This window comes from Zalophus californianus, chromosome 3, assembly GCF_009762305.2.
Source record: "Zalophus californianus isolate mZalCal1 chromosome 3, mZalCal1.pri.v2, whole genome shotgun sequence".
Classification (NCBI taxonomy): domain Eukaryota; kingdom Metazoa; phylum Chordata; class Mammalia; order Carnivora; family Otariidae; genus Zalophus; species Zalophus californianus.
In genome coordinates, this window is record NC_045597.1 from 191,774,018 (window position 1) to 191,793,411 (window position 19,394).

Genomic DNA, 19,394 nt, shown 5'->3' on the forward strand with positions numbered 1-19,394 from the left:
GCACAACAGCGAGAACCCTCTGCCAGCCCGAGGAAGGGTAGAGGAGGAAGTGCTGGGGTTGCAGCCGAGGGGCCCCCCGGGAGCCCTGCCCACACCCCCTCTTCTCTTTCTGGGAGTATTAAGGTGCATGCAGTTAGAACAATGCCCCCCCAAAAAATAACTTCCCCATCCATCTCCTCAGGGCTTCAGTCTCTAGGTGGGTCGGAGCCCCCAAGACTGTCAGATGTGTTCCCTTGTACGATGAGTGGCTCAGGGTCTCGGGAGCCCCAGCCTTCCACGGACACACGATACAGAGTAGGCAGTAAATGGCTTTCAGCAGGATTTCTGGAAGTAAAGGGAACTGAATTGCAAGGGGCCAGAGCTGAGGGGTGTCTGGCGTTGGCTCCTTGATGTCTGGAAACCCTCCAGACTGGGGTGGAAAGACCCACATGCCAGGGAGCTGTAAGACCTAGTAATACGTCACGCACCTGGCCGGTCCCGTGTGCGCAGGCCTTCACGGATAAACCCCGTGCAGAGGACACCTCCGCGGAGGCCACAGTCCTGGAGGAGGCCAATGTCAGCGCCTCTGGGTGCCATCCCTGTCCAGAAGAGCAGACGGACGGCCCCTCACCTGAGCGACAGGACACCCTCACTGAGCTCTACATCCCTGGAGGGTCGTGCACGACAGCCCCACGGACTCCTGCCACAGCCGGTAGGTCCGTTGATGGGCTCTGCATGAGGGAAGGGGTCCATGGAAAACCCGTCCACTGCCCTGATTTGTGCAGACATCCTGGCCGATTGATAGCAACCCCTTCCTTCACCGCATTGTCCGGCGTGTGCGGTCCTGGTAGACGCCATCCACGCCTCCTCCCCGCCCCCCAGGCTGGGTGCTGCTCTTGTTAACACTCAGAAGTCCCAGCATTAGCGCCTCAGCGGCCACACAGCTCGCTACCGGCTGTAGGGAGGGTACTGAGCCGGCTGGGGGTAGGGACATGCAGGTGTCCCTGAAATGATTGGGATCACTGGTCACCTGGGCCAACCATCCTGATCAAAGGACAGGGCAGGTCCAAGCCTGGGGACTGACGCTGTACCTGGGGACCCATAATACACTTAGGGACGGACAGTGCACTTGGGGACGGACGGTGCGCTTAGGGACGGACAGTGCACTTGGGGACGGACGGTGCACTTGGGGACGGACGGTGCACTTGGGGACGGTGGGGCAGGTTCTGTTTGGGCACTGCTTCCCCTGGTCCACCACCAGCTCCCAGCTTTGAATCTCGAGGTCTCTGCAAGTGCTGAGAACCTAGACTTGCTCAGTTTAATTTTGTTGTCAGACAGTGTGCTTCATAATGAAATCCTGAATTGCTGTCTTTTCCTGTGCCCTGTGGGAGTGTGGGTTCAGGAGTTCGGACACCCTACGGATGCAGGAGCAGATGAGACCGCGGAGGCAGCCCGGCCCTCCCGCTCACGAGCCCCCACGTGGCCACCGCGTGGGGCCAGCTGCCGGGAAAAGTGGTTAAGACACCGTCTGCCAGGAACTCAGTCCCCTTTCTGTTTTTCCTTCTCATTATATTATAGGAACCGTAATCTCATGGTCCACAGGCTGATTAGGATGCTGGAGGCATTTTGGGAGGAACATGGGGCTTTAATTCCCTGTAAACAGTGAATAAATGAATCTACATTGAACAAGTCCTAGGACAGGGACAAACGGGGACGTGCACAGACTCCGCGCCCGCCCCACCGTGATCCCACGCCCCCCTGAGGACGCGGACAGGGCGGCGGGCGGGGAGGGAGAGGCCGAGGGAGACCGCGTTTCTGACCAACCAGCACAGTTTTCACCTCCTCCCTTAAACTGGGAGCCTCTCACGGGGCCATGTAGGAGTTTGATGGGTAGCGTTGTCTAAAGATGCATCAGACAACCCGCAGGTGCGCCATCTGAGGTTTGGTGGAACGTGGCATGCCGCTCGATCCACCTGCTTAGCCACTGTGATTCGGTTTCTCCTCACCGTGAAGAGGGCTTCACGCCCGTTGTGCGGCATGGTTGTAGACACTAAACGAGACCGTAGCATCGCAAACCTATTGGCTTAAAACAGCGCACCTCCATCCTGTCTATTCCTGTGGCCGGGAGCTGGGGCGCAGCCTCACTGTGTGCTCAGCGCGCGGGCTCCCAGGCTGAAACCAGCGGGGCCTGGGGCTGGAATCCCGCTGGAACTCGGGGCCCTCTCCCAAGCTTGCTCAGGTGTTTGGCAAGGCTCACCGAGCCAGTGGGGCCTGGTGCCGTTGAGGGCAGAAGAGCCCCAGTGACTCCCTGGTGCAGGAGCTCCCGTGTGGTCAGCCCCGGCCGCACCTCCTTCCCCCTCCATGTCCCAGGGTGGTGTGTGCGGCGCCGTCCGGGCTGCCTGGAGCCCTGGGGACCTTTGGTGAGGCCATGGGGGTAGTAAGCTTCCCCCCCTCATCTGGAGCCCAGGGTGAGCGTTTCCAGGCACATTGTGGATGACTGGGATCCACATAATGTCAGGCATGAGGAAAAGCCCGTAGAGACCAATGTGGAAAGACTTCCCAACGTCCCCTCCACTCACAGACCCTCCCCGGGCCCCGCATGGGCCGCACTCCGGGCACACGGGTTCCGGCGGTGGAATGCGGTGCGCTCTGATCCTCCCACCAACCATGTACCTGTCTGCTCCCCTGGCCCCACCGAGAGTGCCAGGCAGGGCCCTGGTTCCTGAAGCTTCCATGTGAGGGCTTGCCATTGCTCCGTTCCCACTTGGATCTGAGGTTCTCGGCTCCCTCCCCTCAGGGGGCTGTAATCACGTCCGTGGTTTCCCTCATCTCTCGTTTTCCCGTATTGGGAAAAACGTGTCCACTGGCCTCCGGCTTTTCGCTCTGAGGAACTTGATCCCACTCTCACTCCAAAGGGACGAGTGCCATCGGGAGTGAGCAGCTCCCCTCCCGGTATCTGGCCGCCGTGGACGCCTCCGATGACGAGAGCACCCGGGCCCCCAGCGCGGCCTCCTGCCATTCCGGACAGAGAGGCCGCTCTCCGTCCCAGAGCCAGGTAAGGCAGCTGCGAACAGTTCCTTCTTACTGCTGCTTTGGGTGGAGCCTTTTTACCTCCACGCCAAGTCATGTCAGAGAAATCAAAGCTTCCAGTACTTTAAAACTGCACGTTTGCCCAAGCCTATGTAGCAGACGTGCATGTGATATCTTCAAAATAGCCACTGTTCTATCAGCGTGAAATTCACAGAACATACAATTCAGCGTCCTGAAGTGGGCATTCACTCGCACTTAGTACATTCGCAGCGTTGTACTTCTCTTGGTCCCCAAATGTCATCGGCCCAAAGGGAAACTGATCCTGTGAGCAGTCGCACCCCGTCCCCTCCCTCCAGCCTTGGCCAGCCGCCAGCCTGCTTCCTGTCTCCTGGCTTCGCCTGTTCTGCGCATTGCATCTAGACGGAAGCGTTTGCCACGTGACTTCCGTGCCTGGCTTCCTGCGCACAGCGTCACGTTTTCGAGGCTCGTCCATATTGTAGCTCATGTCAGTGCTTGATTCCTTTGGATGCAAATACTTTATCCTGGATCAAGTATTCTGTCATTGACAAGAGAAGGAAATACTCCATTTTTTTATACCTTTAGCAGACCTTATGCAGGTTTTAAGAAAATTTAACTTAGAATATGTAACACCTGTTAAAGTAGTGCGACTCCCTCACATTGCAGACCCTGATTTATGACCTAAACCACAGGTTCCTCTGAGTACCCCGGGTTCCCTTTACTGAATTTAAACCGTGGTCCTGCTTACAGACAACTGATTTAGGGCTGAGCAAGTACACTTTACTGGGGGAAGACGACAATGCTTCGTACGAGGACAGGGGACCCAGGGGCTGAGCCCTGGGCTAACAGGTGGAAGGACTGACCAATGTTGAGCGTGGGGCCTTCCCCAGCCCCTTACCCCTCTGTGCACTCAGACAACCCAGGGGGAGCTGGTCTCACACAGCCACAGCCCACACCACCAGCTAAAAGTCCTGGCTGTCACTCCACCAGCACGGCCCACAGCCGTCGGTGACCAGTAGAGCTGCCCAACAGGGCCCAGGCTTTGCTGAACTCTCTCCCCAGCAGCAGATGTACCCGCACGGGGCAGGACCTGCATGAGGCGGGTGGGGTGCCGGCCGCTCCCCAGTCTCAGCTGACGTAGGAAAGGTCAGAGGCTCTTCCGACCTCCGTCCTCTCGCCGAGCCCCAGGAAATGATCTGCCAAAAACAAGCAGCAGACTTGTAGAAGGAGCCCTTCCTTGCATGGCTTTTGAGGAATCGGTGTATGGTTTTTGTTTTAAAATTGGGCTCAACAATGTCAGCAGAACAGAAATGTGGAGTCTTTCGCTCCCCAGAGTCAGTGCCCTCAGGCACAGCTGACTCTCTTTCCTGGAATGCCACCCAGAAGCTTCCTACTGCCAGCAGGCTCGAAGTTCTCTGTGCCCTCCCTCCGTCTCTGGAAGAAGTGCACTCTCCCTCTGCCCTGAGCACAGCAGGGTGTGAAAGGCCCTGAGAAGGTCTGCAGTGAAAGCCATCTACCATTCTGCACCCAGGGTGGCTCACACTTCTCAGGGCCTGAACCCCCTTTTACGGAATAGCGAGGAGAACATCCCGCGGGAAGGTGACCTTTGATCAGACCAGGGCTCTGTGTCCTGGAGGGCTTGGGGACGGCAGTGGAGGGGCGGTGAGACCAGAGCCACGGCTGGCAGAGAAACCCCCAGTCAGAAGACGGCAATAAAGACTAGAATTGTCTATTCTCAGCAAGTTTTTAACTTAACAACTTCAGTAACTTTCAGTAAAATACATGCCCTGGCATCTAGCCCTACTGGTACCCACCATCCTTCCTGCCTCCTTGAACGATTCCCTATTTCATGCTTAGAGCCCATCTCCAACTCCACCTCCCCCGGCATCTCACCCGGCGTGCGCCCCTCGCATCTTTGTGTAAAGGCAAGTGGGCAGCAGGCCCGGTGCGCCGGGGAAAACCCGGGGCAGACTCTTACAGGGGTCCCTGCGAGGGGCCGCGGCTCGTGCTGCCCCTCAGCTCCTGCCTCTCCTCCAACCCCAGATGAGAATTCCAGTTCCTTGTCTTGGGGTGCTTTTCTTTCTCACTCTGGGGGTGACATTTGACAGTGACCGTGTTGGGGGGTCTGCCGTGGCGGCCACGTGTCCTTTGCACAGGACACAGGAAGCGGTCTGTGCACACTCCTGCAGCCCGGTATCGATCCCCACCTCTCCGCCCAGTGCAGCCAGAGGGGGGCTCAGTTACCAGCAGCCGCTCCGAGTCCTCGCCGAGACCCTCGTGCTGACGTTTCTCAGCTTCCTGTTCTTCTTGGGGCAGATTGGCCCACTCGAAGCCTCAGAGCTGTGCAGATCAATCTCATTAACCATCAAACAAAGCAAAAGCATCTTCCCGCCCCTCAAAGGCCATTCCCCTTTGAAAAAGGTGAGCCACAGATAATGGCAGGAAAGACGTACCTGCTGGGCTTGGAAGAAGATGGAAGAATTGATTTTCTCGGGTCTCGGTCTGGGCGCTAATAGCCTCTGGTGACTCAGGGGGAGAGGAAGTTGTAATGTTAGTCACTTGAGGCTGTTACCTGGCACCTCCTGGCCCACAGTGACCCGAGGCTCTTGCCAGCTAATGACTTTTGGGTTCGAGCAGCCTGATGTCATGAACAGGCGCCTTCCTGTGCTGATCAGGAGCAGCGGTGACAAGACAAGCTAGCCCTCGGTCATGACGTATCATCCCTTTCAGATTCAGCTTCCTTGCTCACTGAATTTGTCACCTCTTCTTCTGCGCTCACCCCTTTACCCTCTCTTCTGGTGCCACTCCCATGGTTCGCTTGGTATTCTAGAACTCTTGGTGTCAAAATGGGCTTCACGCCCCCTCCCCAGGTCATGTTACAGATCGCGGCCTTAGCTTTCCTTCCAGTGCTTGGGAATTCGGTGCTTCTGCAGTGATGGGTCCCAGATTCCTGCTGGTGGCGTTGTCCTCCGGCCAGTCCCTCAGCTTGGGGACCCCATTTAGGGTCAGAGGGAAGAACTGTCCTCCCATGGTAATAGTGTCCACAAGGGAAAGCTCGGTGTCTGGTGCACAAAAGGTGGGTCTTTGGCCTGGGTGGCAACAGGATCACCAGGAGTGCCCCACCCTGCAGAGCCCAGTTCCTGAGGGCCGGGACTGGCCCCAGCACGGGCACTGCGGGCAAGCTCTTCTGGAGAAGGGGTGGAGACTTCCCCAGAGCCCTGCCTCTGAGCACGGTGCACACGGATGACCAGCTGAGCGCAGATCTGTTCGTTGGTTTCAGTGTCTCACCAGCTACGAGCCCACAGATGCCGACAGAGAAGAAGAGACCCTCAGGAGGAAGCTGGAGGAGCTGACCAGCCACATCAGTGACCAGGGGGCCTCATCCGAGGAGGAGGAGAGCAGGGAGGAAGAGGCAGACCTGGACAGGAGCCCCTCCATCAAGGACCTCCCTGGGGCAGCGCCGGAGGTGAGGCCGCCCGAGTGGGCTCGGCAGGACTTGGGCAGAGGTGGGCCCAGGGGGCAAGAGTTTGTGACTAAGCCACTGGCCCACCCCAGGCAGCCAGGCAACGCCCAGTCGGCCCTGGGGGCCAACAAGAGCTGCATGGGATGCTTAACCCTTGGCCAGCCAGCTGGTCAACCAGCCCCGAGTTCAGAAGAAAGAGTGTCGTAGGATGGGCCCGTCTTGGGGAGGGCCCTGACGTCTCTCCTGCTGGCGGTTATGTTCCATGCTTCCCTCTCTTAGGTGAGCGTGGCTGCCGGCCAGGCGTACAGACAGGAAACCACCCCCCAGGACCCTCAGGACCTCGTGCAGCCCGGCAGGACCACAGACAAGGACCTGCTGGAGCTGGAGGACAGAGTGGCCCTCACGGCCTCTGAGGTTCAGCAGGTGGAGAGCGAGGTAGCACCAGGCCCAGGGGGTGGGGGGCTCCCCAAGTGGAATCATGGTGGGCCCTGAAGTTCTGGAGGCTGTGGACAGCCTACCCGAAGCTCCAGGACAGGAGCTTGAGGGTTTCTGTGGGAGTAGCCCATCCCACCACCCCTGTCTTCATCCCATTTGCCTTGGTGAGAGGCAGGCAGGGTTTTCATCCCTACAGGAATGACGTTGACGCTTACCCCTCTCTGTCCCAGGAGGAGGGGGCTTCTTCAGAAGCAGGCTTAGGTCTGAGGACAGCCCTGGGGCTCAGGACCGGACTCTGACACAAGGGCCATCCTGTGAGCCCGAGTGTGGGTCCAGGACTTGAGTTCGGGTGAGGGTTGTGTCAGTAGCGTATAAAGGTCAAAGGACAGAGCCGGGGTCTCTCAGGGACAGCCGAGGTGACTGGGCTCTGCTCTGCCCTCCCCTTGGGGACCCCCAGAGAAAAGAGGGTCTGCCCCTCAGGCTGCAAGGGGAGCCAGCACCCACGGCCACCTCTCACTTCTGCTCATCATCAGGTGCCCACCGGGAGTAAGGAGCATGTCTCCAGAGCTGTGCTCATTAGGGGGACAAGCCAGCCCAAAGACTTTGCGTTCTTTTATTCCTTCTTGCTCGGCAAATGATTTCAAACTCCTGCAAATGGCAGGACACAAAAGACACAGCTGTCGCATTCTTAGATGGAGCCCCTGCCTTCGTGGAGCTTATGCTTTCGTGGGAGGAGATAGAGGACAAGCCAACGACCAAGGAGCTCGGTTCTTGAAGCAAGCTGGGCAAACAGGAAGTGAGGGTGGCTCGGTGGAGCCCCCAGGTGGGCTGCTCAGGAAGGGATATTACAAGAAGAAGGCAGCACACGTGTGTAAAGGTCCTGGGGTGGTCTTGAACTTGGTTGTTCAGGAAGGAGCAGTGAAACCCTGAGCCTGGGGCAGAGGGAGTAAGGGGGAGAGGGTTGGAGGCAGGTCCAAGGGGAGGGCAGAGTCTAGAGAGCCATTGGAGGGATCAGAACAGGGGTGATGGGGCCTTGTTTCTGTTTCCAGAAGTTTCCTCCGGCTGCTGTGGGGGCCAATTTAAAATGATGTCAGGAAGCCAGGCTCTGCCAGATGCCAGCCAAGCCTTTGCCCAGAGTGTAGCCCCGTCCCTTAGAGCTATGGTGACACTGTCCCCGGCACTGCCCCGCCTCGCCATGCCTGGGGGGAGCCAGACTTTCTGATGTGCCAGAAAGTGTGCAGAGCCCCCCTGCTCCTGCCTGGAGGGTGACCCACAAGGAACAGCAGCCCCCTCCCCGACAACCATGGAAGATGCATGAAAATGGGCCCCCAGGAAGCACGTTTGTCGGGACCCCCATCTTAAGGGGACCGTAACAAAATCAGTGAACGGGCAGCTTCTCTTCCTGGACTGTGACTTCGAGTTGGCACATCAGAGTAACGTCGTGTGTCCGTCCTTTTTCCTGCCAGGTCTCCAACATCAAGTCCAAGATTGCTGCCTTGCAGGCTGCAGGGCTCTCAGTGAAGCCGTCGGGAAAGCCCCAGAGGAAGTCCAACCTCCCGGTGAGTGCAGGGGCCCTGGCACCCGGCTTTGTGCCCAGAGCCCCGGCCACCTCGGCCCCCCAGCTGCTGTCCCCCCCACACTCCGGGGCCTGAAACCAAGAGGCTGGCTGACCACCTCCCTTCCAGCCCCACCAGCCTGGCTGGATGTGACTGGAACAGATTCTCCAGGGATGGCAGCGAGGGGGCTGCCCCCCCAGCCCCGCTGCAGGTCTGGGACCAGCACCCTTCTCCCCAAGGTCAAGCTGGGGTCCCCAGGCCGGTCACACCAGTGGGGTAACCTGGCAGCCGAACACAAGGTGGTCCCGGGAGAGCCCCAGGTCCGGCTGCAGGTGATATACAAGATGCTCAGTACATTTGAACTTCAGATAAATGACACATCATTTTCGAGCGTATGTATGCCCTGTGCAATACTTGGAACATACTTATAAACAAACGTTATTCGTTGTTTATCTGAACTTCAAAGCTAACTGGCTACTCCGTGTGTTACTTCGCTGAACATGGTGCGCTGGGGGCTGACGGGCCGTCCCTGAGCGCCTGGCCCCGTGTTCAGGGAGAAGGGCCATCCCTCTGTCCGGCTGGCCCCCCTGTGACAGGGGTCAAACAAGCAGCCATCAGGTACAGGCTTTTTCCTTGTCCTCCAGATATTTCTTCCCCGACTTGCTGGGAGATTGGACCAGAGTCCTAAGGATCTGAATGCAGACCCTGCGGAGGAGGTATGGGTCGTCCCGAGAGAGTGGGGCGGCTCTTCCAGCAGTGGGGCGAGCCCGGGTGGTAGTGGGCTGACCCGTACGGACCGTGTGAGCTCTGCCAGCCCCACAGGATGGCGTCCTCAGAGGCTCATGCTGGGACAGGGTTGGCGTCAGACTGTGGGGGAAACCCAGGAAAACCCAGCTGGGGAGGGGGGAGGTGGGGCAGAGAGGGAAGGAGAAGCAAGCCTCCCACCTCGGCAAACCCCACTCAAGGTATGTTTGGCTCAAAGGGACGCATGGGGCGTTGTCCTGCGTGGGGGCAAGGAGGCCGCGTGCACCCCTGCACACCTGTCACTCATGGACGCCGTCCATTCCGGGCTCTTCCTGGCCCTGCGCAGGCAGGCGGGCTCCAGCGGCCTGGGGACAGGCCCCATCTGGGAGATGCAGGTGCCAGCTCTAGCAGTGGACGCATCAGGAGCCAGGGCGCGTGCAGTGTGGCACGGGGACCAGGGGTGTGGGAGACGGTGGCCCCGTTCACAGCGTGCAGGGGAGGCGCCGGCCAGGAGGGAGCCCAGTCTCCAAGGTGCAGGCTGTGCGGTTAGGGGTGCAGTGGGAGGCGCCATCCCCGGTGCCCCAGAAAGAGTGGCGTCTATTCCCAGTTCTGCCTGCTGCCTGATGCCACCAGCAGCCATAGCGAACACGCGGTCACGTGTGTATCGCGACAAGGACGCTGGGTAGCTCTTTACAGGTAAAAACAGTGCTTTTCCCGCCCTTCCATTTGAGGTTCACAAACCTGGTGAGGAGGCATTGGGATTAAGCCTATTGTCCCGATGAGGCAACCCAAGCTCAGGGAGGTTGACGTACTTGATTGAGATCACGCAGACCATAAGGGACGGAGGGGTCTCAGCCCAGGCCCCCTGGCCCTGACCTCCCACCCTCTCCTGGGGGCCACAGTGCTTCCTAACTGGCTCAGGGAAGCTCAGCCTCCAGGGGCAGCCCACAAAACCAGCCAGGCAGAATCTCGGGGGCCGGACGTTGGGAAGATTTCCAGGGGGGGTCAGGCCACCTGCTCGTGCCTGGAGAGGCAGAACAGGGAGCAGATGATGCCATCGCGGAGAGGCTGTCAACGGGAGAGTGAAGGGAAGGCATGGGGACCAACAGCCGTGGGAGCTGGGGACATGTGAGGAGCAGCTAGGCTCCCAGTAATCCTGAGAAGGGGCTAGTGGCCCCTTTTCCAGACAAGTTCAGAGAGGACACACAGTCGTCTACATCACGGGGGTGGGTGGGGGGTACCTGGATCTGAACCCAGGTCTGCGGGGCTGAGATGCGTGCTCTCCCTGCCCTCCCACCCACCGTTGACAAATGTAAGCATCTCTTTTGTGCTCTGGCATTTGGTGCTTCGTTTATTGATACCGTGTATTTTAATATTGACAAAAGTTCCGACAAAGAACAGAAGACAGCTGACCGGATTCACTAGAATCTGGAAGAACCCTAAGAAGTCCCAATTTAGCTCCCAGTGTTGCTAAGGATTACAGTAATTCAGTGAAGCCCTGAGATGTCTTCTTTCTTCTAGGTGATGACAGGGCCCTATCTTCTCAGAAGGAAGTTCAGTAATTCCCCGAAAAGTCAAGGTAAGAGTTAGTGACTTCCCTCAACCCCGAGGGCCTGGGAGATGAGCTCGAGGGTGTGAAAGTGGCCAGTGGGTGTTCTGCATTTCTGTGTAATCTCTGGGACACAGCATCTCATGCCCCCGGGGCCTGAAGGACGACTCTCCAAACCACTCCTGCCAGGAAGCATTCCAGTGGGTTGGTGTTCTGGAACCCGCCTGGTTGAACACGCAATGGGGGTGGTGCTGGTGTTTTCCACGTTTTGCCTTGTAAACGGCTCTGAGGCTTAAGCAGCTCCCAGCCTTCTCATGCAAAGCACAGAACGTAACTTTCGCTTCCCTTGATGTCTCAGTGGCGACAAGGACATCAACTTTGCTCCGCAAACAGGGTGAAAGGCCTGGCTGCCTCATCCACAGTGCACGGCCAGGCTGTCGGGGAATCATGTCTTGCTCCCCTTGCAGCCCGACCGAGGATCACAGAGGGAAGCAGCCCCTTTCCCGGGTCAGGATCCAGTCCCTCTGCTGCTGTGTCAGGTCTCTGAGCCACCGTGGCATCTCCTCTTGTCCCTGCATCTGAGCTCTGCCCTCACCACCCACAGCCACGGTCCCAGCGCGCAGCGCTGTGTTCCTCTTCTGCTCCCAAATAATCGTTGGCTCCCACCTGCCTGCAGAATGAGTGGGATTTCTTAGCACAGCCTTCCAGACCCTCACTTTCTGCCCCACACGGGACCCCTGGGTGAACAACACACACCTCACAGGCACATGGGGCTGTCGAGCGCTCTGTGCACACACACCTCCGTACCTTGGCCTGGGCCGGGCCTTCTGCCCCAAGGGCTCCTCACTCCCTTTCCTACCCGCCTCTGCCTTCTGAAGGCCAAGTGCAGCGTCCCCCCCCAGGAGGTTCTCCACCACCTCCAGAACATTCTCCACCACCTCCTCAGGGGACATCTTTGCACACCCCTGTTTGCACCCAGCTCCCCTCCGTGCAGCTTCCTCTTTGCACCCCAGAGCTCCCCGTACCCGGGCAGGTCAGGCCAGAGACAGAGTTGGTCCCAAGGCCCTTTGAGGCGAATCCCTGACTCAGGGCCACAAGCGGGGTGACGGACTTTGTCAGCGAGGCCACCTGCCGCGGGGCTGGGAGGAGGCTCCTGGCGCACATACACCAGCGCTGGGGGGAGCTTCCAGCAGGCCCCATGGCTACCACCCAAGTGAAGGCTCACGGTTACAGCGGGGGGCCACGGGGTGAGCGCCTGTGTCAGTCAGAAGCCTCTCACCTGGTCCCAGGCCCCCTGGAGCGGTGGGCTTTCCAGGGGCTAAACGGCCCAGCTGCAGCTGCTGGTCCCCACACGCCTCTCCAGTCACCACGGCCAGCCTCGGCGGGGTGGCTTCTCACCCGTGTGCCAGACGTCCGTCCCCACACAGGAAGGGTTCAGTGCCCCGTAGCTGGGATCGCTGGGTTAGCAGCGCCCTCCACAGAGTTTAGGAGCAGGAACGGGGGCAAAGCCCGGCAACTCATTCTCTGCCCACAATGGAACCCTGAGCTCGTTCGCCAGCCCCCCTGCCAAAACGTGACACTCAGCCCTACTATGTAGCCTCTGCCAGTTTCCATGCTGTAAACACTCTGCCGCGGCTGATGTCAAGCTGCCGCCTTGACGTCAAGGGACACAGGGCTGGGCAGAGGAGACGTGGCCCAGCACCCCCCCCCCCCGAGGAGCAGGTGCATGTCAGGCAGGGCCCCCACCACACCTGCCAGAGGAGGAAGACCCCCGAGATTTGCTCACGTGCCCATGAACACAAACGGTTGACTAGGATGTGAGACCAAATGCCGCAGCTTTAAACTGAAGCCCTGGGTGGGGGGACCCTCTTCTGAGGGGCAGGGTCCCTAGGCCCCCCAGGCCCATGGCACTTCAAGAATTAAAGGAAATGCAATGGTGTGTTGTGTTTTGCCTGAGGGAGCATTTCTGGAGCCGCGAGATAGGATTTTAATGCTCCGAGGCAAGGGAGAAAGAAGTGTGTTTGCACAGTTGCTGACACGCTTCTGTGCCCCTGAAGGTAAAGACGGGGCCTCCTTTGGTCGGCAGTCGGTGTACCGGGGATCCCTGACGCAGAGAAACCCCAACGGCAGGAAAGGGGTGGCCAACCACAGCTTTGCGGTAAGCCTGTCTCTTCCCTCCTGTGGCGGCTTGGAAGCTCCCTGACCGTCAGATTTACATGTTGGTGTTAAGACTCCAGAGCAGAGAAAATGGGGATAAACTAACAAGTGAAATCAGCAAAAGAGTTATAGAAAAATTGAGACCGTTTCTTAAAGGTACCAGCATATACCAGTGATAGGGGTTCCCGCTTTCCCTGGGGTGGGTCTCGGCTTGGGGAAGGGGACCATCGAGACACAGACAGGACACTCGGGGGAGGGGACCGCCCACGAGACAGTGAGGACACTCGGGGGAGGGGACTGTCCACAAGAGAAAGACAGGACACTCTCCTCACAGCCCCAGCAGCTCACGAGTGCTGTAAAGGTCATTCAGCAAACCGCATGTGCAGATGCTGGGGTCAAGGCTGTCCCCCAGGTTCTGTGGGAGAGAGCGTTCTGCAGAATGCCCCATCCTGGCACCCCCTCTCAAGAGCTGGTGAAAGCACCAGCTCCCCCCGCATGGGCGCTGCCTGCCCGAGGCAACCCCAGCAGCTCCTCGCAGACATGGCTCCGTGACTGCTCAGAAGAGCCCATCTTTTAGGACCTCAAGGTCACGCCCACAGCCTGGGGATGGGCATGACAACTCGGTGCTGGTGGCCACAGTCAAGGCCCAAACCCCCGCGACCCCGGTGGCTCTCCACTCGCACCTCCTGCCGGCGCTTGATTCTCTCCGTGAACTCCATTCTAAAAAAGCGTTTCCAAGCATCTCACGCCAGGGATGCACAACTACAGGGAAAAGGCTGATCCTAACTGTGTGAGCTTATGCCGGCCGACAGGGAGGTGGGTGACACCGCCATCATTTGGCTGCCCCAACAAGGGGACGAGGGGACGTGTGTAGGGGGAGATGGCACAGAGTAGAGGTGCCCGCAAGCCCACCTTAACCAGAAGGTATCGGGACTGTGGCCAGTGCAGGGCCATCCCAGACGGAGGGCTGATGACCACTAATAAGAAACTGGCCAACAGGGACTTGAGAATCTAAATGCTTTCAGGTTAGGATACAGTTCCTCGTGTTTCAGAGCCTTACATTTTCGGATACTGTCCATCCGTGCACCCCCTCTGATGAGGGGCCGGTGCCGCTAACCCAGCTGGGGGAGCAGGGACAGAGACGCTGTGCAGAAACCACACAGGGATTGACCGGCACCTTCTGATCGTGTTTGTGTGTCTGCGTGTTGCTGTGTGCACTCCTGTGTGTGTGTGTGTGTGCGTGCCCATGTGTCTGTGCATGTATGCACTCTGTACATGCTTGTATATCTGTGTTGTGTGCCCACGTGTATCTCTGTGTGTGTGTGCACGCTCACATGTCTGTGTGTGCCCACGTCTCTGTGTGTGCACTCTGTGTGTGTGCATGCCCATGTTTGTGTGCATGCCCACATGTGTCTCTCTGCATGTGTGCACTCTCTGTGCGTGCTTGTGTGTGCGTGCACACATGGGTCTCTGTGCGTGTGCACTCTGCGTGCACACGTGTCTGCGTGTGTGCACTCTGCACGCTCATGTCTGTGTGTGCACACGTGTATCTCTGTGTGTGTGCACTCTGTGTGCGCGCTTATATGTGTGTGCATGCACACATGTCTCTGTGAGTGTGTGCATTCTGTGTGCACGCTTGTATGTGTGCGTGCACACGTTTCTGTGAGTGTGCATTCTGTGTGTGTGCGCGCTTGTATGTGTGTGCGTGCACACGTCTCTGAGTGTGTGCATTCTGTGTGTGCACGCGCTTGTATGTGTGCGTGCCCACGTGTGTCTCTGTGCATGTGTACATGCCTGTGCGTGTGCACACTCCTGTGTCTGTTATGTGCCCACGTGTGCCTGTGCATGTGTGCACGCTCGTGTGTGTGCACAGGCGTGTCTCTGCACGTGTCTGTGTGCACACCCATCTGCGCACAACTGTGTGTGTGTGTATTTGTGCTCCACAGAAACCCGTGATGACCCACCAGCCCTAAAGGGGGCGCTTTGTGGGAACGGGACGGAGTGGCCCAGGGGCCCCAGCACTCTCTTTCCCTTCGCCTCACCGCCCCGTCCCTCCGTCCGCCCCGCGCTCCGGGCCGCACGCAGTCCGGGGAGAAGACAGGACGCAGCACCATCCACCAGGGACCCCCACCTGCGAGGGACCAGCGTTCTCAGACCCTCGGCTCCTCACCCACGTTCACAGACGACCTCCGCCCCCACCCCTGCCGACCCGCTCTGATCCGTGAGAAACATCTAAGCTGACCTGGTTTTCCTTTAGGGCGGCGTTAAACTCTGAAGGACACAAAGAACAACACTTTCAGTGTGATCTTTTAGCCCTTTCCCTGCTGGCTCGGTGCAGCACCTGCTCTGTGTGTATTCCACGCGGTGTCAGAGTGCCTGTGTGCGTGGGCGTGTGTGCGCATGTGCACGTGCATGTGCCTGTGTGTGCACGCGTGTGCACGCGTGTGCTGTCGGACAAGGAAATCCGGCATCCCGACGAGTGATTGAACTCATGGCCAGCTGACCCCCCGACCCCCTCGCAGCTACTCTGTGGGTTCACCTGTAGCTCACAGCCCAGGAGGAATTACACTGTGGTCAAGGGCAGAGCGAGCACGTGGCGGCAGGTGAGCCTCAGGTCGATGCCCAGGCGCAGGCGCGGAGGGCCTGTGGGAGAGGCGGATGCTGGAGCCCAGGACATGCAGGCAGGAGGGTGGGGTCCGGCCTGGTGCTGCCGCTGCTGTGGTGACATCCAGCGGGACGGGGCCAGGACCAACCAGGGATGCCTGCTGGGCACCTGCCGTCCGTGCTGTGGGTGAGCTCCAAGTCCCTCCACCTGGGACAGTCTGGGATTCACCGTTACTTCTGGGTGTCTGTGTGGCTCATCCGGTTTTCAGGGGAGCCCGCTGGGACCCTCGGGGCCGCTTGGAACAAGTAACTGTAATTGCACCCCCTCCCCAACTGAGCACTGTTACGTGCTTCACAGGGACTCACATGTTTAATCTTTGGATTAAGTTAAAGCCCATCTTGTAGAGGAGGACACTGAGCCCCGAGTGTGAGGCAGCCTCGCCTGGAGCGAGAAGCTACCAGGTGATCCTGATACTTTCTAAAGTGATCTTGGGTCAGCTGTAACTTTTCTCTCTTAAACTGCTTGGTGTTTGTGCGCAAATGAACTTGGGAACCAAAAGCAGATGGAGAAGTGGTACCCAGGAGCCTAAGGGGGCGAGCCCATCTCCCCCCGATGGTGGACAGAGCCCCACCGCACCGCCACACAGACCCTGGACCGCGAGCTTTGCGACCCGGGAACCTTGAGAGGCCTGTCGGTTTGGGGGACCCCATCCAAAGCAGCCTTCTTTTCTCCAAAGCGCATGCTCCTGCTTCCCCCCAAGGACACTGCCCATGGTCTAGGCCTGAGCCTGCGAGTCTGGCCACATCTATGAGCTTCGTTGTCTGGGGGTTGTCTTTGTGCTGCAACAACACATTTGAGTATTTACCATCCGACCCCTTACGGGAGGGGTTGCCGACTCCCTGACTCCTGCAGCAGGGCTGGCCAGGGCAAGGGCTGCACACCAGCTTCTCTCGAGTCTGCCCTCCCACCAGCCACACACACACACACACACACACCGCCCCACGCTCTCCGCCACCTTCCGCCCCTGCACTACCCACCCGCCACGTGTTCGGAGAGAGGCGCATCGCCCCACATTAGCACAGTCTTGGCAAACACTGAAGACGTTACAGCTTGGAGTAGGGGATGGCAGCCCGCCCAGATCGCCATGGGCCCTGTGGCTGCTCTAACCAGGGATCACAATCTGGGCTGCTTCCCACCAGAAATTGACTCTCCCACTGTGCTGGAGGCCAGGAGTCCAGAATCAGCAGGTCAGCAGGGCCCAGCTCCCTGCAGAAGCTCCAGGACAGACTCCCTTCTCTGCCCCTTCCAGCCACGGGGCCTCCCGCTGTCCTGAGCCTGTGGCTGCCTCACTCCAGGTGGCGGCCCCGTCCTCACATGGCCCTCTGTGTCCGTCTCAGGTCTCTCTCATGAGGATGCTTGTCATTGGCTTTAGGACCCATCTCGATTATCCAGGGTGATCGTCTCATCTGGAGGTCTTTACCCTAACTACATGTGCAAGGACCCTTTCCCCAAATGAGTTCACATTCACAGGGTCCAGGAGCAAGGGTGAGAGTTTGGGGAGCCACCATTCAGCCCGCTCTAGCTAAGTTGGGAAACCTCGTCTGCTGACAGAGTGGAACCCCCCACCCAGACCCTAAAAGAGAGCACGGAGCCGGCAGAAGGGGCGCTGCACACTCACAGGGGAGCGGCCTCCCCCCCCTGGGCGCAGGCACACGCTTCCCTTCTGAGCGCAGCACAGGCAACGGGCCTCCCTCCCTGCTCCACCCTGCGGCCCACCGCACAGCCAGCTGCCCACCCCCGTCCTCCCAGCCCCCGCCTCCATGGACACTCCCCGGTGTCCATGCCTGTCCTTACTTCACCTAGGAGCAGACTTAGCGCTCCCTGCCTCATCAAGGCCAGAGGACCCATTTTGTGCAAGTAAACCTCCAGTTCCGCCAGTTCAGTTCAGGGAAGGGAGACGGGGGAGGGGGAGAGGGGTGACCGGGTGCAGAGTGGCCACGGCCAGATGCCCCAGGGCCCAGCCTGCGCGCTGACACAGCAGAAAGCTTCGGGAACAACGGCTGTGCGTGTGACCTCACCAAGCAATAACTCGGGCCTGAGCACAAGACAACCCCACACCTGTGGGCTCCCCGTGGCTATAATGGTTAAGCCCCCAAAGCGCCCACTCCGTGCCAGCCTTTCCAGGGCTAACACTACTCCTCACAGCCCAGACAGAGCCCTGAGGCTGCATCCCTGGCTCTGGGGAGGGCTTCCTTGGGAATCAGGCAGCAGAGACAAGAGTTGGCCTGGTCCCCAAGGGGTGACCAGGGGAAGAGTTTCCTGCCCCCTCTGAGTGGGACTTTCCCCAGGCTGTTCTCCATCCAGTCTCTCACTCAGAGCGAAGGTTTGAGTCCTGCTGGGAGGCAGGTACCCTGCATCTTCAGGAGATACGGGAGCCTGTGCCAACAGCTCCCCATGGCCTCAAATAAGAGGTGATTTTTTTCATATTTAATTCCCCAAGCTATCTATAAATTCCAGTATTTGGAAGAATTCTCCTGAGTCTCTTTTTCCAGCAGATGGTCATTCCTGAGACATCCTTCCTGGAAGCTGAATACAGACGGGTCAGGGACCAGTGACCCTGGCACTCACTTGCTTCTAACCAAGAGCAAGAGAAGTTGGTGGTTTTTGTTATGACTCCGGATGGATATTAGAGTTAGCATTTAAAATGTCTCCAGAGTTAGGACACCTGGGTGGCTCAGTCGGTTGGGCATGTGACTCTGGATTTCAGCTCAGGTCATGATCTCAGAGTTGTGGGTCTGAGCCCCACGTCGGGTTCCATGCTGAGTGTGGAGCCTGCTTAGGATTCTCTCCCTCCCTCTGCCCCCACCCCGGCTCGCTCACTCTCTTTAAAAAAAAAAAATTAAAATTTCTCCAGAGTTGTATTCTCCAACAGTCTTCTTTATCAGGGAAAAGAGGAAAAGCTTCATGAGGAGCTGAATGAACGGGTCTCCCGAAGATCCCTCAGAGTTTCAAGTGAGTCTGGAGCGGGAAGCGGGAGGCTCTCTGCTCAGATCACCTTGCATCTGACACGTTGCGGTCCAGGCCCAGACACCCACAGCACGCCCAGCTCCCAGCAGATGGCTGGGGAAGTACGCAGCCTCCCAGGAGGTCCCCAGCGCATCAGGCCTCAAGCCACCCCCGGGTCAGGGTTCTTCCACCGCAGTGATATAGTGAGCCACGATTTCTGTAGGTCTCAGCAGCACAGTGTGGAAGCACCCACTTCACAGGGGGCCAGATAACCCACCCTGAAAACAGGATGGGATTCTTGGGTGCTTGCTTTCTGATCCCCAGATGCCTGGCATCCAGCACGCGGGCCAGCCAAGTGAACTTTACACGTGCCCATTAAACTCATAGCACCAAAGTTGCTTTTGCACAGAATTATTATGACCTATGGGCTGTCTTTGTGTTTTGTTGGGAAGAAAATAGAAAATGTGGACAAGCTAAGGCAACAAGAACAGTCAGCATCATCTCCCAACCAGCAAGCCTGTCCATCGCTCCGGACATCCCTCCGTATATTCGCTTCCAACTTAAAACTCCTGCAGGTGCATTCCCTGGCATAGAGGTGAAACCCACTCCGGATGTTGCCCCCACAGCTATGGCTTCTCAGGAAGGAGCCGGCTCTGGAAAGTAGAGTTTTACCCTCTCTTGCTGCCGAGATTCCCCTGGAGACACCTCCAGCGAAGTCTGCCCAGAGACAGCCTTGCAGGTAGCTAAACAAGCCAAGTCCCCTCAGACCGCCCAAGTACTCCCACACCTGCAGCTCAGTAGTGCCCGGGCTCAGAACCCCAAGGCAAGGGTCATGCTGGAGAAAGTAGCATT

At 58.5% G+C, this 19,394-nt stretch overlaps 1 protein-coding gene across 3 annotated transcripts in view; it reads left to right on the plus strand.

The window, feature by feature from the left end:
• The window catches only part of MLPH (melanophilin), a 42,860-nt gene extending 27,091 nt beyond the window's left edge, over nucleotides 1-15,769 (plus strand). For 2 of the 3 annotated variants that reach the window (XM_027591290.2, XM_027591291.2), the window contains 9 exons: nucleotides 490-691; nucleotides 2,895-3,034; nucleotides 6,308-6,493; nucleotides 6,770-6,925; nucleotides 8,392-8,484; nucleotides 9,126-9,197; nucleotides 10,747-10,804; nucleotides 12,832-12,932; nucleotides 14,878-15,769. In XM_027591290.2, coding sequence (XP_027447091.1) covers nucleotides 490-691; nucleotides 2,895-3,034; nucleotides 6,308-6,493; nucleotides 6,770-6,925; nucleotides 8,392-8,484; nucleotides 9,126-9,197; nucleotides 10,747-10,804; nucleotides 12,832-12,932; nucleotides 14,878-14,904 — 1,035 coding nt within the window. In that variant the 3' untranslated portion in view covers nucleotides 14,905-15,769. The remainder of the gene's footprint in view (nucleotides 1-489; nucleotides 692-2,894; nucleotides 3,035-6,307; nucleotides 6,494-6,769; nucleotides 6,926-8,391; nucleotides 8,485-9,125; nucleotides 9,198-10,746; nucleotides 10,805-12,831; nucleotides 12,933-14,877) is intronic. The other variant, XM_027591292.2, reaches the window with a different exon arrangement.
• Nucleotides 15,770-19,394: the final 3,625 nt, after the last annotated feature.